Source organism: Sipha flava, unplaced genomic scaffold, assembly GCF_003268045.1.
Source record: "Sipha flava isolate LNK unplaced genomic scaffold, YSA_version1 115_pilon_pilon, whole genome shotgun sequence".
In the NCBI taxonomy this organism is placed as follows: domain Eukaryota; kingdom Metazoa; phylum Arthropoda; class Insecta; order Hemiptera; family Aphididae; genus Sipha; species Sipha flava.
Window position 1 is genome coordinate 737,872 of NW_020271739.1, and position 24,681 is coordinate 762,552.

Genomic DNA, 24,681 nt, shown 5'->3' on the forward strand with positions numbered 1-24,681 from the left:
AAATTAAAAGTATAATCCATCGAAAATATAATATTATATTTTAATAAACCATAAATAAACTGTACAATTCGATAACCTTTGATTTTAGTATTCTTTTGATGTAATAACTAATAAATTGTTTAAAAATTATCATTAATCTTCAGAATAACTGATTCCAGACTTATAATATAAAACAGATTTATTATAAATGTATATTAAACAGAATTGTAGCATGTGCTATAAAGCTTAGTTTACTTTAGAATACCACAACGTTTAAGTTTCATTATTTTTACAGTTACGAAAACTGGTTTTCAACAAACAATTTGGTAATTCACAAGCATATTGATCATCGATATATTATTTATTACCAAACCGACTAGAATTACCGATTAAGACTTAAAACATAAAATTTTAACAGATATATAATAAAAAAAAATAAAAAAAATAAAGTATAATATAAAATAATAATAATACAATCAGATGAACTAAAAAACCAATAAAAAAAAAGATGAAGTTTTCCTAGATAATACTTTAAAAATAATCAGTATCATCAGTATGGTTTTCTTTTTTTCAAGTGGTGTTAATGAACTCTTTCGCTGTTCATATTGTTCAAGACTAGAAAGTATTCATTTTGTACTAAAAGCTTACTTATTTTATTAATGGCTATACAAATGGTATTATTTTCTTAGTAAAAAAAATCAAAAAAAATCTTATTTTGATGAATCTTACTAAATTATTACGCGCAAAAACTATACTTCGGTTCAATGGACAGAATCGGATAACAAAAATATTTTGGAGATACATTTTTATATTTTTCTTTTTCTTTTCAATCTATCGCATTTTTACTAATACAGAATCAAATATTTTAAAAATGTACATAGAACTAAAATACAGTATATTTACGAAAGTTGATTCCGATAACAAACTATAACTTATCAAAGAAAATTAAAATGATTTATAAAAATATTTTAACTTAGTATTTTATTAATATTATTTACAGATTAGTACCAGTTTCAGTGGAATAGTTTGCAGAGCCTGGTGCAATTTTTTTTGTACGGGGCCTATTGTATTACATTTTAAGAAAGTTTGTCTGTCGACCATTTGGTTGCCGCCCCTTTTCAAGGAATTATTTATATAAGCATTTTGTTAAACACATTTAATTAAAATATGTAATATAAAATTAATAAATAATTTAATCATCGTAATTTAACAGTGTATACAAATTAATAATCAAACCTAAAGAACATTCAAAATTACAAATACAAAACATTTAAAATAGTTAAATAATTATTAAGAACATTTTTTTCTGGTTTTTTCTACAGTAAATTTATTGATTTTTTTCATCAAAATAATGTTTCAATCAAATTAATTTTAATAGCCTGCAATTTCCGGCCCTGCTCAATACATTTCATACTGTGTAGTTTTTATCACTAATATCTTTAATTCAATTTATAATTTATACATATTTTCCTTATAGAAATTTAAAAGACAAATACATAAAATAAACAAGAAAAGAGTTTAGAACTACTAAAAAGTTGTCTAACCAAAGTAGGTTATTCTAACTAATTAACTAATATTATCGAATAGCTTATATAATTCTTTAATATGAAAATATTCTGAAATATGTATAATAAAATATCTTTAAAATATATTTCCACTAATTATATTTGTATTATAATTTGTATCATTCAATTCGATAATTGGGAACCAACTCGTAGTCGTCGGATAAAATCTGTAAGTTAAATTTATAATTTTTTATCAATTTCAGTTACTCAGTTATTTTGAAAATGAATGATAAGTTGTTTGCTATAGTTAGGGTTACCAGATTTTAAAATCTTTAAACTGGGACATCATACTAAATAACACTTTTTTTTTATGTTACGTTCATATGGAAACAAAAATAAGTATATCATTTTGTAATTTAAATATTTATTACAAAAATACATCATTATTGTATATAACCGTACCGATTAGATAATCATAATATAATGATATAATATGCAATATTATTCTATATTTTATTTTTAAGTAATACAATATTAAATTTTTTTTTTCAGCTTCTATTATCCGAGACAAACTGAATAATCGGCTGGGACATCGTGACATGCCTTTAAAACCAAAACAAAGATAAGCCTAGCTATAACTATAACTGGAAAGTTTAAAGTATAATCAGTAAATTAAAACACACTGTTTCTTGATTTAATCAAAATTTTACATTTAAAAGGCTTTGATATAAATATTATACATTATAAATGGCAAACATTTGAACCATGGTATTATCAGATTTAAGTTAATAAGTTAAAAAGTGATACATGATTAATTGTTGAGATCTTAAGTTGATGATTTTTTTATTTTTAACTAAGAAAATGTAATTTCTAAAACTATGTTAAATTTTAATTGTGTGAACAAATATGATCTACACAAATTGAATGTACAATTCATTATATTGATGAACAAAGGACTTGTGTGTAAAATGTATAGTTGTATTTCAAGTGATAAGTTCGATTTAATTTTGAAAATACCAAAATATTAAAATAACAATAATAAAACAATAATTCTGTTACAACAGATAAAATATCTTAGAAATATATTGGTTACAACTATTGAATATGAATGTGTGAGCGGTTACGGTGTGCCATAACTAAAAGCCGATTACGACGAAGGGCATTAAATAAATAATAGTAATATTATCGGTATCCAAACACTTGAAACGCGCTGAACACGCCACGATGATCGGCACACCAATTAATGTATATTTTCCAACCACATTATACACGCATATTGTCAACATGAAAATGTCACGTTATCTCAAAACAACACGTACGATATGACGTCTGTCTGCACAGATTAAATTACGGTGTTAATACATTTAAAACGTCATACGAAATCGGGGGATAAAATTCGTGCAGCTAGTGAGAACTGTTCAAATATACTCAAGGTACGAGCAACGAAGTATTGTTTACCGTATAATGCACGTTGGTGCAATCGATCGATTGATGGAAGGGAGAGGGTGTACAAAAATGTTCCATTTCCACAGGTGTTATCAAATTTATCGGAAGTAATCACAAAACGTCCGGTACGTGACCGAATATTCCACCTATATACACGCACGTTTCCGTGTTACCGTGAATCCGAATCGCAGTCAGACAGGGACGTTACGCATCGATTAGATCGCGCCGTCAATCCATTACTTCGTATACGGTGGTGTAAAGGATCCACGGTGTTGTCATTCGGTTAATTGCGTTTAATGTGAAGACCACGTGCGTGTACCCCACGTCTGAATGGCAAAATAACCGAAGAAGAAAGGTTACAGTACGAATAACTCGAGATCGAGTGGGTCGGCGGCGTGCGTCACCGGAACAAAAATAAGTGATGTTAAAATGAAAAAAATTAAAACGCTTGAAATAAACTACCTATACAGGTATTGCATAATATAATATACAGGCTTCTGTACAACATTATCATTATCAGGTTGACTGCCATGTAGGGTGAATAGACCCAACACGAACTTTGATGAAATTGCCATTATAATTTTTCAGGAATTCTTGTATTTTGATTTATGATTTAAATAAAAAATATCAATTTTACAAAAAAATGTCATAGGACAATATTTCATTATACTGCTTTGTTAAGTAGTATTAGACCGTAAAAAGTATGTGGGGCTTATATACCCTACATGGCCTATGTGGAATACGTAAGGTGATTAAACCCTACGAGACGAAAACATTATGTACCTATTTTTTATACTTAATAACTTTATTGAATACATAATAATAATAACTTTTTTTATTTATACTTGGTATGTACCATATACAATATTTTATTTTATTTTTATAAATATTTATTTTATTATTTTGATAAATAAAAATTAAACGTAGTACAATCTCAAAATTTTACAAATTATTTTTATGATATTTAATAAAACAGTTTCTACAAATATATATATTACATTCATCACAAATTGTCAAAACTTTTCTTGTCTTATTTTGCGCGGCCTTTCTTCCTAATGTTGTTGATATAGTTGCATAACACTTCTGACACATTCTTTTTTTTCCGTTTTCGCTGGTTACAAGATTATGATTGGCCTTAAATGGAATGGTTTTTGGAATTTCTGGTTTGTGTAACAATGATTTAATAATTTCTTCTTTAAAAAACGTAATTTTTACTTTATTTTTTGTGACAGATTTAAATAGAGATAAAGCGTTAACTACTGATGTTGATAATAAAATATCAAATGCAATTTTCCGATACCATTTCAGTGATCTTTTCAGTGGAGATGAATACGATGCCATTTGGTCAGAACGATCAATATATGATTTGCCCATGTTATAATCTTCTACTGCTTTCGGTTTTTTAATTATATTACCATATCTGTTACGTATTTCTATAGTCTCGTCCGTGTGTTTTGTTGTTATAATATGTATGTCACGTTTGTCACGCCATTTTAAAACTACTATATTACAATTACTTTGTTGAGCAATTAGTTCCCCCTTTTTTAATTTTTTGCCAATAACATCAGGTGGGTTTCCTCGTCTATTTGCTCTTAACGTTCCTACCATATGGGTATTTTCTTTAAGAAGTTTTTCCGCCAATTTCACACTGGAATACCAATTGTCGATGTATAAGCAACGACCAAGATTAATATAAGGTTCCATCAGCTTTAATACTATTTTATACGAGACGTTGGTTTCACGAACTTCATTTTTACCGGCATAAATATTGTATTGTAAAGTATAATAGTCTTTAGCACAAAGTTTAAAAATTTTAATGCCATACTTATGTGTCTTATTTTTTAAATACTGACGGAATGATAATCTTCCAATAAACGGTACCATGCTCTCGTCAATACAAACATTTTCTTCGGGTATATAACATTTTTGAAAATTAAATACTAACATATCAATTAATTTTTGAATTTTACTTAATTTTCCATGTTCAGGATTTTCATTATTTGAACAATGGAACATGCATAAAATTAATTCAAATCGATTTCTGCTCATAATATTTGTTACATAATTTTTATACAGAAAGTTTTTTTTCCAATAATCACTCAAACTTGGCATTTGCACCAACCCCATCCACATTACAATGCCTAAAAAATTGTTCATCTCAATTCGGTCTACTGGATACCATTTTTTTATGCGAGAAAATGTTTTAATACTGCGATTTACAAGCAATTGGGAAGCATATCGATTAGTCTCTTCAATCAAAAAATCTAATACATAATCGTCAAAAAACAACTTATAAAATTCATAAGGTGAACAATCTGCCATTGTTTGAATTATATCTGGATTTACACCAACATCCAAATTATTAGGATTAAACGGTATATTATTTAGATTACCTCTGACAGGTCCCCAAGTTAATAATTCTGAATCACTTTGGTTATCTTGATCTTCATTTTCGTCATTCTCCGTCTCCATGTCAACATCACTTGCTTCGTTTACTTCTTCGTCGAACACATGGTTTTGGACATTTGGGAGAACCCATTCTGGATCTTCATCCGAGTCATGGACGAACTATTTAAAGTTTTTATTTTATTTTTAATACAGCATAGAAATATTTATTTAAATTATATTTTCATACTATATATTTACCTCATAATCATCATCATCATCATGTAATTCAGCATCGCTATCATTAAGCCAATCTTCAATTAATCCATCCATAATAGATACTTTTATTGCAAATAATAAATAACATACAACAAAATTACACTTACCACTTATGTATTTTATTGTATAATGGTTCGTATAACTGCTATTGCAATAGTCGTCAATGACTAATAACAGTCCACAGATAACATTTTAAATTGTATTTATTCAATTTATATTAAAAATACTGAACATCAATAAGAATATGATTTAATATATTTGGAAAACACGGTCGTTAAAATAAAAATAGATTTTATTTCATAAAGAGACATTATATCTCAAAACCATTTCATAGAACTTCCAAGGAGGCCACGTTAAAGTATTTTTCCATATAAAACTATGTACTGCGATGGATCTCAGAACCCTACGCGGCCTAGAAATATATTTTAATTGTAGGGTCTTAAGACCCTACAAGGCCTGACAGTAAAATATACTGTAGGGTCAATAGATCCTACTCGGCTATAATAGCAAGCCTAGTAGTTTTAGCGTGGCAGTCAACCTGTTATTATCATTATTATTATTATTAATGATTGCGACAGGTTTACACGTTGCAGTCCACTTTCGGACGACACTCGAAAACTGTACGGTTATACATTACAATACTGTGTATTGCACCAGTATGATAGGTACATATAACAATATAATTTTGTACGATTTGCAGTATATGTTTGATGTGCCAGACGCGGTTCCGCCGCGAACGTTAATGAGGCGGTCCTTCGATTATCGTTATGGGGCGAAATCGACGAGAATAAATATAAGTACCGCGAACATAATAACAATAATAATAGTACAATGTACACAATAACAACGCGAACGCGCGGTTAAGTTCGACATAATAATCGGTATAATGTTGTGTTATAAATAATCTAGTGAAACGCGCTCTCTTCGTATTACGATTGTTCGGTTCGATAACGCGTTCGCACAATGCGCCGATTGTTTACGGACGCGGTAAAGCGAGAAACGTGGATTTTTAAAACAATTACAATACTACATAATGTACATAATAAACGGGCAGAGGGAGACGATAAAAAGGAATGAAAAAAAAAAAACCGGCTGCAGTGATTATCGATGACGGAACCGCTGAATGATCTTCGAGCAAAACGAGTGCCAAAATAACGAACGAACCTACAGTTTATACACCGTACATGCACCGTCCGGAAGGTGTTGCGATAGTACTATAATACACTTAATAATATACACATTATAGTACACAATTAAGCAAATCGTTGGATATATGTTGGTTACGTGATACCGTAAATTGCAACAATGGGCATACTGTCATCGACGGTGGGTAATATTTTTATACATTTTGGAGAACGAAAAACATTGATTTTAAAATATGTCTAGAACAGAGTTAACATACCTATAGGAATTTTAAGTAAATTTTTATACAGGGGGTTTCGAAGGAATTAACTAATTCTAAGAGATGAAACCATTTGAAATTCGTAAATCCTCAATAGACACAATGTGTATTGTGGATTTTGTGATATAACAAAGAACAGAAGTACCTACAGTCGAAAGTTACAATAGTCTTATATTAAATGCTTTAGATTTATTACACTTCTTACCATAATTGTAAAATAAAATGTTGATAATCATAGATAATTCAATACTAATTTGATAGAATTATCGTTTACCTGACCCATTTACTGTCTTTCTAGGTTACATCATCAACGAAAATCGTTTACTACACTATGTTTATATTATTATTATTATTATATGATAATACGTCATATACTACAATACTGGACGTGCGGTCATCGTCGTGACATAAAATGTCCAAAAGTGTTTAACATTTACGTTTTTTGAAAAAACGTGATATTTCTCGCACGATACGTCGATCTTCGACAAGAGAATATGATATATTTGAGAAAATTTCGAAACGCGAAAAGTGATTATGCCGGCCATGCGTTTGTGCGTACAATGTGTTTAACAATCGAATCGAGGCACTATTTACGTTAGTTTTATTTATTTCTCGAAATCCTTAGCACATCTTATTATAATATTATGCATAAGCGGTGAATACACCAGGTCTCGTGTTATAGCTTAAAAACGTATTCTTGGTACACTTATGTAATGTGATAAAACTGTGAGATTTAATGCCCTAGGAATTCGATAAAAAAAAAACGCTTACGCGCTATCATTATTTTGTTCGGAGCAGACGGTTTTTTCCTTCTTTTGATTTCAAGAATTGCGATTCAACAATCGAAAATCTGTGTACGCATAACATTACACTAAGTACCGTGCATACGTAATAAGCATATGCAAACGAGAACACAAAAGAGATAGAACCGGAGTTGAACCGTTTAGGTAAACGTTTATCCCAAACTGCAACACTGTGCGCTTCTCTTTTGAGAGTAGCAAAGTAAAAACTACGTACATTTACTTTTAGACTCCCTAGTTATAAAAATTAGAATATTAAAATATTCGAATAATAAATATTTATAAAATTATTATAACCATTGTGTTATTTTGTTATATTTATTTACCGGAGGCACTGTGGTTTGTTTTCAGTTTTTGAGGTTTCAATAAAAAAATATTGTGCCTCCGGTAAATAAATATAAAAAATAAGATTGCTTTTAATAATTATTGACTATTATATTTTAATAATTTTATTTTTAAGACAAAGAAGTCTAAAAGTAAATGTGCATTGTTTTTACTTCGTAACTCTCAAAAAAGACGCACTGTATTGCGTTCGATTTATATAATTTTAATGTAATTTATGTATAAATAATATACCAGAAAAGTTTTACCATACTCGTATATACACTTTTGTAATATATTATTTTTTATATTTACTTTTGTGTGTCCCTCCCCATATTGTATATATTATCGTATTATTGAATATTTTATTAAATTTGTTGCGGCCGAGAAAATATTGGGTCGGATCAGTAGCAACACCTGTATCTGGTAGCTTCTGCGCAAAAACTGTGTTACACAACTAGATTTTTGTGCTGTGTTTCAGTATATCGGTCTTCTTATTACAGCCCTCACGGTGTATAGTTATACGTGTATTTATCTATAATAATATTATAACACAGGCGTGGCCAACATTAGTCATTATTCGCTATTATTGCTATTAATATTATAGGTGCCTTTGTTTTATTATATCATTTTGTAAAAAGAGTGGGAGAATAGCACGATAACGATACATCATTAGGTAGAGAGTATGCATAAATACTTGACCTCTTGTAAGTCTCGGTAAGTTACTCAACTATATTGCTCTTGTGATAGATTTACATTCTGATGGTATGCCATTTAGGATAGTACACTTTCGAAACCATTAACCATTAACCATGGCGTTCGTTCCATAAAATAATACTATTTTGGTGCACGGACGACCACGAACTAACTAATAATATAATTTTAATATATTTTTGAAATTCTAAAAGACATAACGATGCCATAAAAAGCGTAAAACTATGTTAAAATATCAACGTTTCAACTTATCCTTCGACATTGTTGTTGCATCACTTTAAAATTACCTTTGCACTAATGTTAACCGTATAATGCGATAAATAGTTATGATGTGATTTTAACTTTTTAATAACGACAAAAAACATATTTAATGTTTTTTATTCCTCCCTTAGAGTGTCTATAGCACCATATATACCAATATATCATTGCTCTCGAAAAATATTTTGAGTAACATATGTTGGATGGATTAGTTTATATTTCTAAAGACAATAGATATAGTGTTGAATAAAATTTTTTAGTAAGATTGGTTGAACTTTTAAGAATCTATTTTTTGCAAAAAAAAAAATCTAAAATTTGGAAAAAATGAAAATCCTTATAAACAGTGAAAATGTAATTAAAATATTTTGAAACTATGAAATGTCTTTAACCTAGTACCTAATATAGTTAACTGAAAATTAGTTGATACATCCGATAATTTAAGTTTCATTTTGTAACGATTATAAAACATTTTAGAGATTTTCCAGCTTTTTTTTTTTTTACTACAAAGAAAATTTTATTAAAAAAATACGTGTCCTACTTTCAATACATCTATATAAAAATTCAAAATTTTATGAATTTCGACTGCAAGAATGTATTGGATTTTCTTGTTCTTATAGTTTTATGAAAATGTAATTATATAACTTCTGTACATTTTTTTTAACTTAAATTGTTTTCATTCAATTTTTATCAGTAAAAATATATATAACTAGGAACTTAGTATCAACATTTTCAAGAATTTTCGTATACTAAAATTATTTAATCGATATTTTCGAAAAAAAAAATCTAAGAAAATATGAAAATGCCAATTTTCTATAAATAGTTCAAATAAACTTTTGAAAATTATAAAATCTAATCTTAGTCGAAATTCGGTACAATGACAAAAAAAAAAAAAACACAACATTTTAAAACCAATACATTCCTTATTTTACACAAAATCTAAAAATGATTTTATTTTGAATAAATCATTATAATACAACTTTAATATAACTTTAATATAAATGAAAGTAAGAGTGAACAATTATATTTATCGATTAAACAACAATGTCAAGTATAAATTATATAAATATACTATATTAATTTACTTATTTACCACTTTAATAAGAAAAAATAAAACTATCGCTACTATTCGAACTTGAGTTTCCATTTTTATACAAATTTTATCTTGGTTTACGTGCAAGAAAACAAATGACTCTTGAGATTTAAAGATTACATCATATTTATTTACATTATCTTAATTTTTTAACAAGCCACACCATTTTACATTTCTATCTATAAAGTATTATAACATATCAGCTAATTATAAATCATAAAATTTGTAAATAACTTCTGCTTTGACATTACAACAGTAATTTTAATAAATATACAATTTATAAATAAAATGAAAAAATATAATTTATACTATAGGAGTGTTCAATAGCATAAAAATGTACGAGTATTATTATTATTATTATTATCATTGTATAACAGCTCGAACTGCGTCTCATTGATAAATATTATCATCGACTTATTAATGAAACAATTAAAGCGTTCGAAACGATGCCGCATGACAACAATGTACGTGCACAAGTGTATAGGTTGCACGACGATCTTGAATAATTTTGAGCTTTAGAAAAATAACGAGCGACTGAATAAAACTAGATTTCCGTAGTCGATACATCATTGTCATTTTTAATTTCAGCAACAAACATAACCCCACACGTAGTATTAAAACGTAATGCGATACCTACAGAAGCTTTACCCGCCCAATAACGATAACACTTGGATAACACGGAAACTTGTTGGATATATTTTTGTCAAAATTCACATTGGAGCTAATATGCTGCAATAACGTTTGACAACAACTAGACATAATAGGTCTTCGTACACATTACCCTTTCCGTGTTGTATGGCACTTTATTATATTATCATATACTTATTACAACCACGCAAAGCGATGATAAACGCTATTATTACCTACTAACAATATACGTAGTTACGTATTCATATGACACGACCGTTGACGGAAATATATCAAATACTTGGAATTGAAAATAAGTTTTTTAAAAACATCTTGATATTTTAATTTTTTATAAACAGCTGCCAAATCGGTAAACATAACACATTAAGTGGAAAAATAAAAATAAGAGCTTCAACATTTAGGTTTCGTCGGTAACGAACCATAACGGGGATGATATTTTACGTTTGTGCGATTCCATTAAAACTAAACATGATATATTGGAAAACGTTTTTGTTTTAATCCACCAAGATTGTAGAAAAATACTGCCTCTGAGTTGAACTGTTGGCCTCGAACAGTGTACCGCAGTAGACCGTAAAATGCACACCTATAGGGGCGCATACATTATTATGTTTTCCACGCGTCGTCTGTTTTGCGAGTAAATACGTAGCAGTTCCACGGTGCATACGTCCAAATGTTTCCTGTACGGAGACGCGTGCGGGTCATCAAGGTGTACGCAATTAATAATTATTATGGCAATACATACTTATAAATACTTATTTATATTACCTATGTACGTGATCGTGTTGACGAATTATAAGTGTAAGTGTTTAGCGAAACGTCGATGTACAGCAGTGGACAGGATTTCAAATAGTATAGTTTTATTTTATTATTATTTATTTATTTGTCAATAAGAACAAAACACAGCAAACGATGCCTCATCAATAAGCCATGGTTTTTGATCAGGCACGAGGAGTTCAAAACTCAAAACTAATGTAGTTGTTAAAAGAATTTTCAAAATGATAACTATACACACAAATAACTATTATCCAATGGTATGCATAATCATAAGTGAACGCTCTTGTCAAAAACTTTGCACCGCAATTGAAAAAACTCATAAAAAGCAAATTTCATAATAAATTGTGTCTAGCTTTTTATTTACACAAAAAAGATCTGATTTTATGTAGTTATTTTTATCAATCTACATGACTTTATATGTTTATATGTATTAAAAATGCATTAAAGCGTTAAAATTCTGATTCATTATGTAAATATCAAATATGGTAATGAATCCGAAAATCAAGCTTAAGGACAATAGCGTACAGAAATATCTTCTGCATTATTAAGCCACTGAAGTAGTACTGCACACGTACGTCAATATCGATGTTTAAAGTAAAAATTCATTTCTCCAAAAATATTGAAAACAAAGCTCAAAGGATCTACGTCACACGTAATCCTGCAATATCAGTCAGGATACAACAATATGCTACGAGACGGAGAAAACGCAGAATACATGAAAAACGATGCATAAGTATTATAACTATTATTATTATTACTTTATTACGAATAATTTATTAAATTATTACGAATATATGAATAATATGAATTCGTCAATCGGTAGCGGCGAAGAAGAAAAACTTTTCAAATGTCACGTAACCTCAGTGCACGGCCGTATGGTTATTCCGTCACCAGAGGAACAACACATCAAATCGTCTTCGTTAAAGTCCTTCGTGACGAACGGTCTATGGTCCGCGTGCGCAACGTAATATTGAAGTAAACCACACGCTTGCGGCGAACACAACGACTTGGTGTAATTTTTTTTTTCTTTTCTCGCGGGCCGTTATCAGAACCGTGTCAGCGATCATTTCCTCGTAAACATTACATTATTATTGTTACAGTTATTATAACGAGCCGACGCGTTCGTATCACCCGCAATGTTTGTTTCCATCATCGGCGATCCGTTTTTGCGCATCGCATTACACGATAAAACGTGCCCAAAACGGAACCGGAACAAATACGACTGAAAAACGGTCTATAATGCAAATGGTATTGTCTCGTCCCGTCACAAATCGTATCGTGGACATTATTCCGGATGGACCGAACACCCGTCTAAAACGGAATATTTTATCAAGTCTTATGCGATTCCGTCGTAAACCGTTTTTACTGTATTCGCAACTGCTACAACTAGTGTGCGTTGGTCGATATTCACCGTGGTCCTGAAACGCGAACTCGATCCGAAACCATAGACATGTTTTTTCGTTTAACGTTAGGTGCAGCGAAACTAAGGAGAAAAAAAATCGATCGTTGCGTGCTTCTAATGTGCCCAAGAAGCTTCTACTAATGTAACTCAAAGTTTTCGAAATTTTTCCAACAGCTCTCATCTCAGCGTCATATAAATAATTGCAAATAAAACATCTTACAAGAACACGATTTAGAGTGCGATGGTACAGCAAAACAATCATTTCCCATACGTAGAAAATCAAAACTTCACTCAAGTGTGGTATTATATACACATGGTCTATAATTATTCCAACCCAATAGCAATTTAAAAACCGATGGACGTTGCCGTTCGTTTTAAAAACAAAAAAGTTTATTCTTTCGAACAGTTATAAGTGCTTTTAGATCTTTTGAATTATACTGTGTTGCCCACACATCGAAAATAAATTTTCATAAAATGCGTAGTATAATATCATATGCAAAATTATTCAATTGTATACATCTGAAGTAAGTCCATTATTATATTTTTTCGGTTATATCTTGCATTATTTCTGTGCAATAATTTATTTTTTTGACAAATTAACACGTTTTTCGGAGGATTTCAGAAATGTGTTGCAGTATCTGGTTGATCGAAACCCCCTCTAACCTCCACATGTACAGTTGTGCCCACGAACACTTTTATTCTATCTTAATTTGTCCGACGTTTGAGTGCAGCTGTACGGTATATTGTGCAGCCTACAATGTATGAATTGAATATAATGAAATTATATAATCTAAATTCAAACCAATCCCACATTCCAAATGAAAAAAAAAAAAACATCATATTCATAAGGTGCAGGTTAACTACTAGTTATATTGTACTTATGGTAATGCGGGTCCACCCCCGTAAACGCGGACAATGTTAAACAAACGGCCGACAGACACCTTTGTAATATGTTCAATCGCGTTTAATACTATGTCATGCATGTACATTGTACACTGTTTGCACGAGATATAAATGAGTATATAATAGTTTAACGTTTTCAATTATAATACGTTTCCATCATTTCTTAAGTGAACTTGTTTCAACACCCTTAAGACAATTGATCACGTTGTATTCTTATTCTACACGTCTTCTTCTTCTTCTTATTCTAATTCAGATTTTATGGTCCACTAAAGACCTTTGCTGTCTCCACCTATCTCTGCCTTCGCCGTCTTCTATTCGTATGTTCTTCGTGAGATCCCGATAAAATATTCTTCGAATCTACATTCGTATGAATATAATAAATGGCGTTCTATTTCGATTTACGTCACTCGTTTTCAGCTACGGAAATCGTCGGTGGATAGTGTCTGTAGTGGCGTGGTTATTATAAGGGATCAATAATTCTCGCATTGCTTTTATAAAAAAAACAGACGCACAAATAATGTATGCGACACGTAAGAAATAAAAGTAATAACGGCTGAAACGTTATTTTTCTAAGCCTTAGATTAACTCCGCTGTCCGTGCAGATATTATCGAATATACCACGTACGTGTGTACACATATAGATATATACACATTCGATATTAAATTCGAAACGTCAAAATCATTGATTATCACATACACCAGGCGCACGTGATTAATTTGTTTGTAAAAACGCGTGTTTTCCTTAAACGACCTTGTTCGTGTCAACATTATAGCGTACACAGTATATTCGCACACGTAAACGCGCATATACGTACAGGCTTATTATGAATATTTTATGAGACCGAAAATCAATAGAACATTATTCGAACGTACATGCACTATATAGTGTAGACCGAAAAACTTTTTGCAAAAAAATTCATATTAATTTTGCTATCCAGAATGTTACGTCCACGTACTACAAGAATAATACATCAGTGGTCAACCAACTGGTATCCCGAAGTTGCTCTGTATTAGTTCCGATCCCGACGCACTACGTCTACGCCTAAACATGTACGTTATTACACGCAAGTTTCAAGTTTCGGACGTTTCATTCAGTCGGCGTGCAATGACTGATTTTCGTGACACGATCACGTCGGTACATGTTACGTACTTGCTTAAACGTAAACTAATTCATTGTATATTGTAGGTCAAGTTTACAACAATTTTACTAACCGCAATTTGTTGTTTTACACCTAATATTGCTAAACTGAAGCGACAGCGTGTTTTGTAACTGTTGGTTAAATGCCGGTAACCGCAGCGGTGACGCGATCCCCTGCTTGGTTCACGGTATTTTTCCCGAAGCGAAATTCACGGTTAGTATTTTTCATAGTGAATCCGAAACATTTCACCTGACGATCATTGTTATCGAAATGAAAAAAAAAAAGAATCTATTCATAGGTAATTTACTACTATTATTTTATAAAATTTTCAATTAAAGTAAAACACCAACTTGCTATTTAATAGCATTTATAGATGTATTGACATATTATAGAACTCGAGGTCACTTTAAAATTTTCACCGATGACAATAAATATCTAATTCGTTTACAACCAATTTATATATACTATAGTTCTATTACTTACTTTCAAAATATAAAAGTCAATTTATTACAAATTACCAGTTGGCTGGCTGTGAAATAATTTAAAAAATGTTGCCGATATATTTGTTTTTGGGAAAAATGTTATTAGGGAAAGCGGATTTCGGTTCTTATAATAATAATATACCCCCACTATATACTACAAAGGCTTAAAAGCTCGTTGGATTAACGCATTGCAGTACATGTTCAAGTGGTAAACTGTACACAATATATTAATAACGTGAATCGAAAAAAGTTCAACGTTCAGTTTGCTAATATTTGTAGCACCATCGTTACCGAAATTATGTTGACCTAATACTCGTATAGTTGTGTTGAAGACTTGTTGTCGAATTTTTTATTATTAATTGTTATTCCGACATTTTAAGTAGAATATTATCCGGGTCAATCGCTGCAAACAGCGATTATTCAATATATTATACATAATTACATAAAACATGTGAACGTGGCAACAATTATTTTTTTTACCCAACATTTTCTCATTTCTACAAAGTTAATTAAAAAAAAAAAATGTAAAATATTTTTTTATAAAATAACCCTATAAATAAGACAATAGTTATAAATTATCATCAATTGTACTCGAAGCTTTGATTAACTTTGATTATATAATGAGAATGATTTCGTATTTTTTTTATTTTTCATTATTATTATCAAAAGATTACGACTGATACTCAGCAGCAGGTGATCTGATCGGGTGAATAACACATAACTTTGGAGCGAATTTAAAACGAAAATTCACCTGTCAACTTATGACCCCTGCAGTGGTGCGAATCACATGTACATCTGCACACTCACGTGGTGTGCGTAAAACACCGCAATTGCACAACATAAAACCGGCTGGTCGAATCTTTTGTCGTGATCGAGTTAAAATATAAAGTTTCGGAACAAAATATTATACTTATTATTTTATTACAATTATTTATGAACTTGCAAAACGAAGGTTAGATAGTTGGTCGTTCCACAATGTTATTACGCCAATATTCGAAACAATAAAGTAATATAATAACTGCAGCTATTATATTATGTTACATAACGAATATGGTAAGATAATCTATTATCGTAAACGTTATATGTGCAATTTTTTTTTTTTTATTCGCAGAGATTTAAATCAATGAAATAATTTGCGGTTGAAAAACTTTAAAAAAACCTTGATGCATAAGGTTCTATTAAATCACACAACATTTGCTCAACTTTGAATTAGGTTTAATGGATTTGACGCGATTATTGTCAATTCGACCTTGCCAATGAAATTAAATCTTTAAAACACTGTGTACGCGTAATGACTGTGTATTATATACAAGTGGGCATAAAAAATATTAATTTGAGTTTCATGAAATTGTGAAGTTAACCTTTTTATTTTAAAATATATTACACACCGATCATTTTTTTTTTCATTAATCTATATATATAAATGTATATGTATGATACAAATACCACTCGCTCACTACATTATGAAAATGACAAAACGTATGAACTTCCAATTCAGTTGTACGCATTGGGTCCTCTTATTCAAAACACTAAGAAGGGATTTTTTGAAACCCATGTTTTTAAGGGTCGAAAAAGATTTGAGCTAAATGTATAAGTTTGTTCATTTTCTGATGGGCATAATTTATTTCAATACGCGAAATTTAATAATTCCTGTTCGAGTTATATGTAAATCCGTATGGAATATATTGGTAAGAATTAATATCATTAGAATGTATGACAATTATGTATTTTCTTCAACGTAAAATTTTTTAGATCCAGGATTAGTAATGATAGCTCTAGTCGTCAATAAATTGTAACACATCTGGGTGAGGCCGGATGATTCAGCTGATACGATATAAACTAAAACGTACGCACCATTCGTTATGAACGGTGACGTTTACTTCGGGCTTATAATAACTAACGAAAATCTCCGGAACACGTGCATCTTTTCCTCGGTGCCTCGGTAAAAGCCAAAAGACATCGTCCGTCAACTTTTCACGCTCTAATCGTAATCTTAATTACATTATATCATATACATTTTCAGAGCAACAGTGTAGGAATTATGATGAAGTGCTTGCATTGTTAACGATTTTATTTGGATTAGAAAAAAAAAACTCAAGATTAAAAAGTCACGAAAAACGTCTTAAACAGATTATGATGATGCTTACACGATATACGCACACTACGCATGCCAATAACGATAATGTACTCGTATGACTAATATCCATTTAAAAATAATCTATTTCTGTTTTCTCATTACGTTCCGTGCACTTCGTTATGTGCACTTATTTATTATTATCGTACGATAATTATAAATATTAAACAAAACAATGGCTTGGAAACTTTTTACAAAAACTATATCGCAGTTTTAATTTACGTTAAAAGCTTTTTAATTTCCATATCGTTCTATTACAGTTTGAAAACGTAACGAAAGTTTAAAATCCGAAAGAATAATAACAGTCCTACGTTTAATAAACGGCAAATAAGATTATTGTACTTTATTCGTGGGCGGAAAAAAACAACTATTTCAATAATCATTTCGACCAATTATTATAATGCAGTTGTGGTGTCGTCGTCGGCACCTTATCGATGACATTCCGAACGAAAGTTCGCTGTTCAAACGTCCATTGGATCGTTAAAACTGTAATTCGTTAACGTTCTCGTTCATTATCCTCAAAACCGTGTGGCGGGTGTTCAAACATCTGAACGTATACCCGGCAAACATTGTGGTATATGTTTTATTATAATATCGCAATATTGTTGTACATGCACCACAACACAGTATAATGGAAAAATGTTCATGGAAACTATTTCGTTTTCCTTGCAATTATTACAGATACGCGTGTCGTGTGATGTAAAATTAAAATCAAAATACTAATAAAACTATAAAGCGCGTAGATGAATAGTATGGACAAGATCAATTTTATTCGATAGATAATGCGAATGACCATACGACCTCAATAAATGTTTAATAATTAATTCGAATATTATGTACGGTGTGTTTCAGCTGCAGCGTACGGTCATGAATTTAACGCACCACGCCAAGACAACCGTGACGGCTTTTTGATTTTTCCGGACCGAAAGTTATTTATTCAAATATTTATACATATATATAGTAGGTATTATGCTGTATAATTTACTTTGTTTTGTTTTTCATTTATCATATTTTTATTTTAAAGTTTTCCCGACCAAATAATCATCCAACTTAACTTTTGATGTGATTTATATATTTTTTTTAAAAATATTATGGCGCGAATTTTTATACGCAACATAGATTAATTAACAAGCCAAGCAATAACGATTGCAACATAGTACAGATAATAAAGTTTTCATATGCACACAAGGTCCTTTTTTGAACCGTGAAAGGATGGGTTACGTTAGCACCGGTGGTACAGTGCTGCGCGTATATTTCATTAGGTCGAAAAGTCTTGTTCAAAGGTTTTCGATACAAAGTTCAATTTGGACACCGTTTGAAGTCTTCTGCAGTGTGTATAGTACGTGGACTTTGTTTAAAACGTATGCATTTTATTAGATTTGATTATAACCATAATTCTATACGAACCGTAAAATGAATCCACACCATTTTGGAACGAAACCTCCCCATTCCCCGGCGATTGATCGCGCTGTTACGCATAGTCGACATCAAAGTCAAAACACTCGCAGTAGAATTTTGAGCTTTGAAAGCCCTCGTCGGAATAATTACAATAATAATAATAATAATAATAATAATAATAATGATGATAATAATACGCTACGTGCACAATGCGGTCTTAGGGCGGCAAACAACGAATTTAATAACATAATAATATTACATGAAATGTATATGGACGAGTACCTACTGCACAGTATTACGTTTTATTATTGTATGTGACCTAAATACGCGTGTATGCCCGCGAAAAAACGATTGTGCGAAGTTTTGATTTTTAGCGAGGGTGTAAAACTACTATGATAATGACACGCGCACGTGGGCATAATATTTTATTTCGCATATCAGCGTTTTGTACGGGTGTTATATTTATTACGCATGAGTTTCGCGAAAACCGTTCGACGAGTAAAAGAAGAAGAAAAAGAAGCGAAAAAAACCGAAATAAAAGAAAACGACTTTACGAGCATTACGCGCATTTCGCACGTGTTGCAAGAGAGTTTTTTATTTTTACATTTTTTTTTTTTTTTTACGTATATTTTTTTCAAAAGCAGCTCACTGCCGCGCGATGAAACGCGTATAAATAGTGTATTGTCGGTACGAGGAAGACACGTAACAATGACCGCGACGAGAATAACGCGCATACGCTCTAACCATAACGCACGAACACAATATCTATATCATTAACATTTTTTGTTAGAAGCTTTATTATAATTGACACACGATCCGTGTACTTGATATCGTGTGCGTAGGAGACTGGATCGTCGTAGCGACTGGGCCATTTGCGTTTCAGACAATTACTAGATTCGGACCATCAATCTTTTTATTTCCTACACTTTCCCCACCTCAAATCACTCCGAAAAACAAAATCTGTTACAGTCAAGCATATGATGATAATATTTAAATTTAAATTAAACTGCAATATTGAATAGCATAACCTTTAATTCATTTAAAAACGAAAACTATTTGTTATGAGTTATTAATATAATTACTTTTATTTTTGAATGACAATTATATTTCTGTCTGCTCTCAATGCTAGACAGAACTATTTTAATTTAAAATTTTGCATCAATAAAAATAATGGTAATATTTTACAGCTCTCTTCAAATGAGTTACGATTTCGTGTAGGAACTTGAACCTGCATGTTTTTCAAGTGCTTAGGTTCTTTACGCCAAAATTTCACCTTTTATCATATAGCATCCCAAGCAAGAGCCCTCTTACTACTACAGGTACAAAAGGTGGGCATAAGCGTATTATTTTGATGTAGTGCAGTTAATAAAACCATAATCCATAATATCGTCAGAAATGTGCAAGACGCTGGAAGAGAGGAAAGGGGCTTGGTCGAAAAACACTGTGTAATATGAAATATAAATGCATTTGTATAAACATATAAACACGTATATGTGTTTGTGTGTGTGTGTGGAGTTGGGAAAGGGTATATTTTATAGGCCGCTGTACGAACGGTCGCCAAGGGTAGAACTTTCAAGGATGTCACCTTGAACAGAATTATTTTTCAAATAGATACGAGTATTTATTTTTATTTTTTGTTACAACAACGTACATAGTGCTTTACAACCGATATATGTTCATTCGTGTTTCGCATCATGGAATGCAATAATATTTACATATAATATATTTGTTATATGCACCGTTTGTCCTGCGGGCACTTATAGTATGGATGATACGACGTTAGAGCCTCGCACGGGGTAACCACGGCAAGACCGCAAAAAAAAAAAAAAAACAAAAAAACCGATTTGAAATATAGTTATCGATTACTCACATAGATTTATACACGTTATTATAATGCGTACGTTACAATTACGAGTTCCGTTTGCACGTTTTCGATTTGATGTCCTAGAGATAGAGGTATTATCATTTCGACGCGCTTTGGTCGTCCGTTGTTATTTTGTTAAAATATTTGTGCCAAATACGCGCGCAACTGCAGGTGTACGACCATCGAGTTGTTACAATCTTCCAACAGCTGCGAACCGTTTTAGAAGACCGGTCGGAAAACATTTTGTCCACTTTTGACGGCGGCCTAGAGCTATTCGAACACGGAGTGCACGCATGCAATACGTACGAACCGATCGTAATAGACACGGCATCAGCTAAAATAATTTTTCCGATTTCAGCACTGTTTTACTCTCCGCTGTTGTTTACAGTAATGTTTTTCCGTTTTGAAACTACTGTTAAGTGATAACTGTTACCAAATCGTACCGCACGATATGTATAAATAAAATACGAGTACGTTTGATTGGTAAATCATAAATTTATATTAATTTTAGTAATCATCGAATTTTTCAAACCGCAAAAATTGAAATTCCGCCCGAGGCTTTTTCCGTTACCCACTACAAAACACGTGAAAATGCTCAATGAACACGAACTTTGTTAACGAAACGGAATTTTAAGTTTTTACAATACCTCGACTATGGAAAATATTTGAGAATTTATCCTTAGAAGTAGTCGAATTGAGTTAGTCTTATAAAAATGATTAAAAATGTCACGTGTAAAATGGGTAAAGTTCAATGGTTGAAAGTACTGCAGGCAGTAGTGTAGGAAGATTTGCTAGTGCCCCTGACAAACTTAAAAAAAATGTCTTTTTACCAATTAAAAATTTAATTCAATGATATTTTTTTAACCTTAAATTATACTAGTTTTTTTTTTAAGAATATAATTTATGTTTATTAGTTATTATTACAGTGTAAATTTGAAAAGTTTGCTTTCCTTGCTGTGAAACTGACAAATTTAGCAATAATTTATAATTTCATACATTACAAAAAGTATAATGGAAAATTTTCGTTTTGAAGCCAAAATAAAATACGACTTTTGCACAATTTTGTGTTCTTTTGCAATTTGCGCCCCGGCATAGGCATAGTTCGTCATACCTTTGCTACGTCATTGACTGCAGGACATTAATAAAAGAGTAGCGTGTACATTTATACACTGTATGAGATAGATCACTATTTTAGCGCTATCGTTAATACCGGTTTCCGGTTAGTCGTTAAAAATATGTCTGACATACAGAGTATAATATACGCGATTGCTGGTATTTTTCATCCTATACCAGAAAAAATATACTGTCAAAAAAAAAAATGTTTCTATAGCTGGTCAACATATAACTGTAGAGTAGATCACTCGAATCACACTTTTTTGATTGTATAAATGAAATTTTTTCCTCGGAACATGTAAGGACCACCAAGTGAAAAAACACCGGAAATGAGTATTCATGTTTTGTCTTTGGGCTTAATGAGAAAACACACCATATTATAAACGTACACATGAATAACAGCAGTCAGAGAGTGCAAAGGAGTTAAATATCACTCCTCTGGAAAACTGATTGGGTATTTATTTTTTCGTTGTATGGTAAACGTTTATTCGTGATAATGAAAACACCCCCGATTGTACTGGATACTGTATAAATCTAACGTTATCAGTCAACGGTGAAATGTTACCGTTCAGTGGTATTCGTTTCTGTTCGTAAATCGAGACATTTTATACGTTTATCCCAGTGGCGGATCCACAGGATTTTTTTTTTTTTTTTGGGGGGAAGGAGGAGGAGGAGGTTCGAAAAATATTTTCCCTTAGGATAATTTTATAACATTGTAGTCAGTGATTGATAATGAATTGAGACAATAGTAAGTACGGTGGAACCTCGATAAGTCGAAATTCAAGGGAAATGCAATTTTTTTCGATTTATCGAGGTTTCGACTTACTAAGGTTTTCGAGTTACCAAGGTTTTAGAAAAAAAATTCGACTTAAAGAATTTTTTAAATGTATGTATGTATTAAAGTTTTTAATAGCAACTAGCAATCAGTGCCGGCGCTAGGTATTGTGGGGCCCTGGCCTTTAAAATATAAAATGTCAATGTGTCTCACGGTATTAAGATGATAATTTAAAATCACAGGGGCCCTTTAACAAGCGCGGGGCCCTGGACAAATACTCTATATGTCCTCCCCTAGCGCCGACACTACTGGCAATACCGATACAAATGAAAAAAAAATTGTTATATGCCGAGATTGTATTAACTTATGTTAATATATACGATAATAAACACAATAAATGCGATTAGAAAAAAAAAATCATCGGAACGTTTAGACAAATGTTTATAAAGCTATCCGTCATTATCCGTCTATATTCGGAACATAATATGTTCGAGTTATCTATAGTTTTTTTTTTGAGTAATCGAGGTTTACGCAAGGGAACAGAATTTTTTTCGACTTATCAAGGTTCGACTGTAATTAATTGTAAAAATGACATTAATTTAAATCTAAGACTACTATTTTCTTGTATGAATAAAAATACAAATTATTTACTTTCACTCATATTTAAAAAAAGAAAAAAATCTTTTTCTTAATTCATAAAATTATTGATTTTTTATATATATTTTTCCTGATTTCGTTGGGGGGGGGTTAACTCTCCCCCCCACGTAGATCCGCCACTAGTTTGTCCCGAGATTCTGACGTACGAATGACGTTTCACATTAGAACAGTGCCGATAACTAAACGAACAACAAAAAACCGACCACTGACCTGAGCGGCGTGACGAGCCTCGGTTCCTGCACATCTCGTTCCAGGTCCGCATCCGGTTCCGGTTCGTCGACGGCCACGCCAATTAGCGCCAGCGGCCGGAATGGCTGCCGGTATTCCTGTCGCTGGTGCAGCGCTATCGCTGTGGCCACGGCGTCCTGAACGCTTCTCCGGCGGCCGTATTGCCTGGGCCGGACCGGCGCCGCGATCGGTGACCTCAACCTGTCGACCAAGTCCACCGGGAACGGCGTGGCCGACGCGGACGTCGGCGGCCGCGGCTTAGGCCCGGGTGGCGCCCTGGAACCGCACGCGGCCACCGTGATCATGGCGTTGGGCGCGGCGGCTGCGCTGGTGCTGCAGATCTGCGGCTGTTGCGGCTGCTCCTGAGGCGGCGCTGACGGCCGGTAACTGTCGCTTCGATAGTGGCGGTGTCGTTGTGCGGTTATCGCGTCTGCTGGCCACGGTCGCTCGTCGTCTGTTGACGACCCCGGTTCCCCGGGCAACCGTTCTACGCTCAAGCGCGGTTCCGACGCCGCCGCCGCCGTATTAGTAGTATCAACCGTTGCCGCCACTGGCGATTCGATGCTGACAAAAAAAAATTGGAAAACAAACAAAAGTCCATAAAACTTTTACAATATTATCAGCGCGATGATAAGTTAAAATTTAACATAATATCAGGGCCGTAGCAATCAAATATTGCGCCCGGGGTGAAATTTCAAAATACACCCTTAAGTATTTTAATTTATAAAAAACTCACAAAAAAACTGAATATTTTTTATAGATTTAATATAAATAATGATTTTTATTTAAATCAATAACTAATTAAAATATAAATATACGTAATAATTAAAAGTTAGTACATAGGTATAACATAATACTATTTATAAGTTATATAAGTAATTACATAAATACATAATATTGCTTTTACTTATAAGTAACAATTAAATTGCAAATTTTTTATTTTTGCACCCTCCCGGGAATTGCGCTCGGGGCGTAGGTATCTCTA

General features: G+C 32.0%; 1 protein-coding gene across 1 annotated transcript in view; it reads right to left on the reverse strand.

Moving 5' to 3' along the window:
* Positions 1–24,681, reverse strand: part of LOC112691588 (sodium- and chloride-dependent GABA transporter 1) — a 112,276-nt gene that overhangs the window by 42,231 nt on the left and 45,364 nt on the right. The window contains exon 3 of the mRNA XM_025565889.1: positions 23,679–24,260. Coding sequence (XP_025421674.1) covers positions 23,679–24,260 — 582 coding nt within the window. The remainder of the gene's footprint in view (positions 1–23,678; positions 24,261–24,681) is intronic.